This window comes from Trifolium pratense, linkage group LG6 (assembly GCF_020283565.1).
Source record: "Trifolium pratense cultivar HEN17-A07 linkage group LG6, ARS_RC_1.1, whole genome shotgun sequence".
NCBI lineage: Eukaryota > Viridiplantae > Streptophyta > Magnoliopsida > Fabales > Fabaceae > Trifolium > Trifolium pratense.
Window position 1 is genome coordinate 31,516,221 of NC_060064.1, and position 6,654 is coordinate 31,522,874.

The window sequence follows — 6,654 nt, forward strand, 5'->3', positions numbered from 1 at the left end:
CATTTTATTTTTTTGACAGTACATTCCCATTTCATGTTATATGTTTCTTATATGGGGATATCATGAGAATTTAAATGACTTGCGCAAAAAAAATAAATAATAATTATACAAATTGAGAAAAATGTTTAAATAAATGAGAGGATACCTCCACATGTCAAAGAACCATTGGAAAAAGAATAAACACCATCCATGTTCATTTTTAGAGTTTCAACGGACAATTTAGTTCAGTTAACTATTATACAAATTATATCGCTAATCTTGTGAAACATAGTAAGCGAGCTATGAATATTCTCAACTTGATTTAGGATTTAAGACCACAAGGCAGGTACCAATCCAAATGTTGAGCAAATGTTAGCGAATTTCGATCTTTCCATTAAGTTAACAACAACACCAAAAACTAATTACAAATGCTAGAATATTTGAGCATTCAACAGGAAAATCTTATGCCGGATTCACTCTAAATATACAAACTTAGTTTTTATTTGTACTTGGACCAATAGTCCAAATACCATTTATTTATTTTTCTTTTTATGCAAATACTAATACTTCTTTCAATTAATAACGAAATAACGAATTAAGATACAATTTTTTCTTCCAATGTAATTTTTTTTTAGTTTTTAATATGAAGTTTAGATATAAAAAATTTCTAATGACTTATAGGCTGACTTACGTTCTCAAATTTTTTAAACATCATGATACGAATGAAACACATAGTGTAAATGTCCCAACCAACTAAACTAAACTCACGAGAAATACACTATTTTTGTCCATATTTATCGACCCGAATGCGAGATAAAATAGTGTATTTGAGTATGTTTAGTTGTAGTCAAACCAACGTTACTTCGGTAATCTAGACAAAGTTTGATTGAGCCAAAGGAATGATATGAGATTATTTTATTAAAAACAAAACAAGATGGGATAATAACTACACGTTGTGATATTATTTTGTGGGCCTTAGAGGATCTTAAATAATAAATATTATATTTTCTAAAGCACAAATTAGTTGCCATTTATTTATTCGAGATTAATTAATTTTTTTAAATAGTCTATTTATTAGTATTTCATCTATTGAATTCAAGAATAATTAGATGATAAGACGCGACATGTGTCTTTTATAACTTAACCCATATCCGAGTTCAATATCAGACATGTAACAATGTTAAAATTTTTAAGGAGAATTTATCACTTATTTAAATTTTACAAAACTCAAGAAATTAGTCTCTACAGTTATACCCACGTGAATATTGGAGATTAATTTCTATACAAGTGTAAAACTTTTTATGCATTATTCCAATTAAAATATACTATGATGGCCTTCTTTCAAAATAAAAAAAATACTATGATGTCCCTTTTATAGATTAATTTTTTTATACCTCTACGTGATTGTGTAATTTTTTTTTCCACTGTTGATGAATTTAAATTAAATCTTTTTAAAATATCTTTACATTTTTTTGATAAATGTTAAAATATATTTATAAATTTGACCAAAAAAAATTATAAATATTTAATGAATTTTGTTTCAAATTTTTTTTAATGAATTTAATTTATATATACAGATGCTTTAAAAAAAATTGGTTTACAATGAGCTGAAATTGAACTGATGACCTATAGCGTACTACTCAAACTTCTCACCATATCAAACCTAGTGCTTTAATGATGTAAAATTTCAATACATATGTAAGAATCATACACAAACCAAATTAAAACTCGGGTGAAGATATTTTACCTAATAATATCGATATTGTTAGTTGAGTTTATCTTTATTTACTTTCCTAAAATATAATAATAAAAAATTAATTTAATTTAATTTATTATGATTATGCCGGTGGAGAAGAGAGTGTGAGTTGTTTTGTTGTTTTCTTTACCTTTGCTGTTTGTTCCAAAAACCACACTCAAAATCAACACAAGTTTCGAAATTGAGCTTTCAATTCATTCACACAAACCCTCATGTCCTATCTTCACTCTGACCCATTTGATCATATGGACGAAGATGAATTCTTTGAAGAATTAGATGAACAAGAAGAGGATTTTGATGTTGCTGTTGATGAAGATGCTGCTCTTGATGATTATGAGATGGTTCTTTTTCCTTTTCTCTTACTTGATTAATTTCTGTTAATTTTTATTCAATTTGTTTTATTTATGTATTTAATTAATTGAACATAGGAAAAATTGTCTGTTTTTTGTTTTGTTTTGTCTGATGATGTTTTTTTGAGGTTGTTTTATTTATGTAATTCATTGAAGTTAGGGTAAATTGTTTGTGTTTTTTGATTTGTTTAATGATTTTTTATTGGAACAGCTTACTAAGGTAACTGATACATCAGCTGCCCAAGCAAGGAAGGGTAAGGACATTCAAGGTATTCCATGGGAGATGTTGAATATCACAAGAGAAAGTTACAGATTAACAAGGCTTGAACAATATAGGAATTTTGAGAACATTCTAACAACTGGAGAGACTTTCAACAAGGTTTTCTTTTTGTTTTGTCTTTTTTTCCTTTTTGCCTTGTTTGAGGTAAAGTAGTGATAAAGCATAGGATAATCGAATGAATCGGTTATTGTTTCATGATATGTTATTTAGTTCAAAGTGTTGTTGATTTGACCCTCTTGTGGTGCTATAGTGCTGTTGGTGTAGCAGAATTTTAGGAAACCGTTATTGTTCTCCGATATGCTATTTCGTGTAAAATGTTGGCGTGTTGCCAAATACTCCCTCAGGTCTCAAATATAAGCTAAATTTGGTCACAAGAGCTTTGGTCCAAATACATCAACTTTATTTGACCAAATTTTACTTATATTTGAGATGAGTAGTGGCTTCTATTGCGGCACTATAGTGTTGTAGTGTGAGCAAGATGCTATTTTCTGCGATTTGTAATTGACCTAACATTGGTTAGGTTGTTGGAGGTAGGGAATTAAGTAGCATCAGAAATTGTTTGACAAATATTTTGATACTCAAAAGTTAATGATTTTTTGTTTGGTGTTTCAGGATTGCAAACAAGTTGACAAGGGTGACAAATACTACGAATTCTTCTATAATACAAGGATGGTTAAGCCTACCATCCTTCATTTTCAGGTTTGTTGATTTTTTGTTCTCTGATACTATTATTAGAGACGACAGTTATTTTTCTTTTTCAAATAGTTTACGATCTTAGAAAATAGGTTTGCATGGTTCTTTACTTAACTTTCAGTCCTGATGACGTGTTTTTTTTTGGGGATGCAGTTGAGGAACTTAGTATGGGCTACTTCAAAACATGACGTATACCTTGTCTCGAACTACTCAATTATGCATTGGTCGTCATTAAGTGGAAACTTGTCCGAGATAATAAATTTTGCTGGGCATGTAGCTCCTACTGAGGTAATGCAGTCGAGTCTCTTAGAGGAGTAGAACCTATTTGATTTTGCATGCTGAATTGATGCCAATGTTGTTAAATAGCAGCTATAGCACTAGTGTAGCTGAATTTTAACAAATCGATATTGTTCTGCGATACACAATTGAATACAAAGTGTTGTCAAATAGCGGCTATTGTGCTATAGCACAGCAGAATTTGAACAAAACATTATTTTCTGCGATTGACGACCTTGATGATGCAAGACTTATTTAGAAGTCTAGAATTTCTTTGTCGGAATCATATGAAGACTTATCTTTGCTTGATTTTACAGAGATGTGCAGGAAATCTGTTGGAAGGATTTTCACAGACGCAGATTAGCACATTGGCTGTCAATGATAATTTTCTTGTTGCTGGTGGCTTCCAAGGAGAGCTCACTTGTAAGGTAAGTAGTCCACATGATTTGTGTATTAGGACGTGCGTGTTTCTTTGGTCTTCTGATACTTGATCAAATGATGAGATTATTTTATTTATTCGTGAAAGATTGCTGTTTGTCTATTCCATATCTGCTTATGGGGTGTGCGAGCAATGGGCATATATCTTTATGGGACCGGTTCTGACGAGAACACTTGATTATCGTGAGAAATGAGAATAAACAATCATAACCATCAAATTAAAATTTAACAGTCCAAATATTTTTTTTATTCGGCAACGGAGGAAGTGAGTATGCTGTTACACAGATGTAGGCAACAGACGAAGGGAGGAACAGTCGTTGCACTTTTTTCTAATAAAAAAATTATTTTATTCCACCCGTCAGATCTACAATAACCTTTCGTGCCATCTAAGAATTTCGGCTTCAGGTCTAACTCCATCCCAAACTCGAGAGGTGTGGACTGTGGATTACCTAAGCCTTATGAAGACTGCTTTGTGGGATCTCGACTTCTATATTACCTCCACCAGTACTAAAATGAGGCACATTTTATGTTGAGATTTTTATTTCATGTTGAATTTCTGTTATAGATTGCCGAGGTTTGATTTTCGTGAGGTAGCATTGAATGTTAGGAGAAAATCTTCGTGCAGAATACTATTGAATGCTGCTTATAATATCTAATATTGAATGCAGCGTTTGGATAAGAAGGGAGTTAGCTTTTGTACGCGGACCACACATGATGATAATGCTATAACAAATTCAATTGAAATTTATGAAAGCCTGAGGTATTTTTCTTTTATTAATGGCTTTATTTGTCTCAGTTCTTGGAATGATGTCTGACATGGAAACTTTTGCAGTGGTGCGACTCATTTTATAGCTGCAAATAACGATTCTGGTGTTAGAGAATATGACATAGAAAAGTTTCAGCTTTTGAGTCACCTACAATTCCCTTGGCCGGTGAATGTAAGTACTTTTTTAGCGCAACATGTTGGTGTTAATTATTTAGTATTTCTGAACAAACAAAATGACTCGACCTTGAAGGAGCTTCGAATTTCTCAACTGTCTTATCTAGAGAAAACCTTTTCTTTTAAGGGAATGAATGAAGAAACGGAAATAAGATTAACATGAAAATCAAAACAATACCAGAAGAATCTTGATTAGAAAGAAATATAGCGAATCAATTAAAAACCGAATGGGATTGAATTTCATTAGTTTCTGTTATCTTTCATATTTTACATACTATTGGATTTTCATAAACTAATTTTCTTAATTCATGCTGGCACGGTCATTTGCATTTACAGTTTCCATGAACTTCAATTATTTTTCCTAAATGTTTCTTACTGGTAGTTGAATCCAATAAAATACCGTTTTGATCGGATATTTTGCTTGAATGTTTAAAAATAGTTCCTTGATTCTAAAGTATATTCTCTTGATGCAGCACACGTCGATCAGTCCCGACCGTAAACTAATGACTGTTGTGGGAGATAACTTAGATGGACTGCTAGTGGATCCTCTAAATGGGAAGGTACATGGTTCCTCTCTCATACGTTTATTGGTCAGTGTCTTTAGGAGAGAACGTGAAGTAAGAAAAGGTTTCATAGAACTTAATTAAGTGAATGCACACGAGTTGTGAGAGATAGAGACCCTGCTTGGATAAACAACTTAATTAAGTGTTTACAGCATAAGTGCTTATGTATGTTCTATTTCTATAACAAAAGATAAAATAAAGTCCAACTGTTTTCATATAAGTTATAAGATGTTTTCATAAGTTACCCTAGAGAGCTTATGAAAACAAGCTTAAAACAACTTATGGACATGCCCGTAAGCTGTTTTTGTAAACTCTCTAAAAGATTCTCACAATTGTTTATGTCAGTAGATAAGTTCAAATAAGCAAATCCAAATAGGCTAAAAAACATTCTACATGGCACTCATTTGCTTGAGATTTGTTTTGGTATTGTAGACGGTCGCCACTCTGAGTGGTCACCAAGATTACTCATTTGCATCTGCATGGCATCCTGGCGGAAACACGTTTGCAACCGGGAACCAAGACAAGACATGTAGAGTATGGGACGCTAGAAACGTGTCATCTCCAATCGCCATTCTCAAGAACAACCTTGGAGCAAGCCGATCAATTCGGTTTTCTTCGGATGGTCAGTTTATGGTCGTTGCTGAACCAGCAGATTTTGTCCATGTTTATAATACAAAGACAAATTACGAAAAGAGTCAAGAGGTCGATTTCTTCGGTGAAATTTCAGGAGTTTCTGTAAGTCCTGATGATGAATGTATGTATATTGGAATATGGGACAGGACTTATGCTAGCTTACTACAATATAATAGGAAGCACTCATATCAATATCTAGATTCATACTTTTGATCTTTGATTTTTGCACCCCCTTACTTTTGGATTGATGGTACTTTTAGAGCAATGTGGGATTATAGATACTTACATTTACTTGACCCTTTGCTTTTTGTAGTATTTTTTGTGTAGGTCATAAATTAGACCACATCTTGTATTTCTAAACTTTTGATGTAAATGTCACCAGAAAAAAATGGATATTTATTGGTTTTGATGTTTTATTATTTCTTTAAATGTTTTATATTATAGAAAAACAGAGAACTATGATTGAATAAATAAATGTATTTTTTATGCTGTTGGTGTATACTTATTGTTTTTCTTTGAATATTTCTTTGGAAGATAAATGGGGTGATAGGATTATTTATGTTGAACTCCTTCCTTTGTATTTAACTACTTAGAATAAGCTAGAATATATTCACAAACTATTCCTATATTATTTAAATGATATTTAAATATCAACAGTGGGATATGAATCACAGCCCTTCATTTATTTTTAACAACTTTAGTTTTAATTTAAAAAGAAATACGAACAATGCGTAGACACCGGATCT

The 6,654-nt window shown here is 31.8% G+C and overlaps 1 protein-coding gene across 1 annotated transcript; it reads left to right on the forward strand.

The window, feature by feature from the left end:
* The first annotated feature begins 1,823 nt into the window (after positions 1-1,823).
* On the forward strand, positions 1,824-6,324 carry LOC123890635 (uncharacterized WD repeat-containing protein C2A9.03-like). The gene is made up of 9 exons (XM_045940275.1): positions 1,824-2,076; positions 2,297-2,464; positions 2,978-3,064; positions 3,212-3,346; positions 3,652-3,762; positions 4,441-4,532; positions 4,605-4,710; positions 5,186-5,272; positions 5,708-6,324. The coding sequence occupies exons 1-9, from the start codon at positions 1,948-1,950 to the stop codon at positions 6,119-6,121; spliced, it is 1,329 nt and encodes a 442-aa protein (XP_045796231.1). The 5' UTR covers positions 1,824-1,947; the 3' UTR covers positions 6,122-6,324.
* The last annotated feature ends 330 nt before the right edge of the window (positions 6,325-6,654 follow it).

Coding starts and splice junctions, on each gene's coding strand:
- LOC123890635 (XM_045940275.1), top strand. CDS start 1,948: ATGTCCTATCTTCACTCTGACCCATTTGATCATATGGACGAAGATGAA. Junction 4,533..4,604: donor GAAATTTATGAAAGCCTGAG/GTATTTTTCTTT, acceptor AAACTTTTGCAG/TGGTGCGACTCATTTTATAG. Junction 4,711..5,185: donor AATTCCCTTGGCCGGTGAAT/GTAAGTACTTTT, acceptor CTCTTGATGCAG/CACACGTCGATCAGTCCCGA.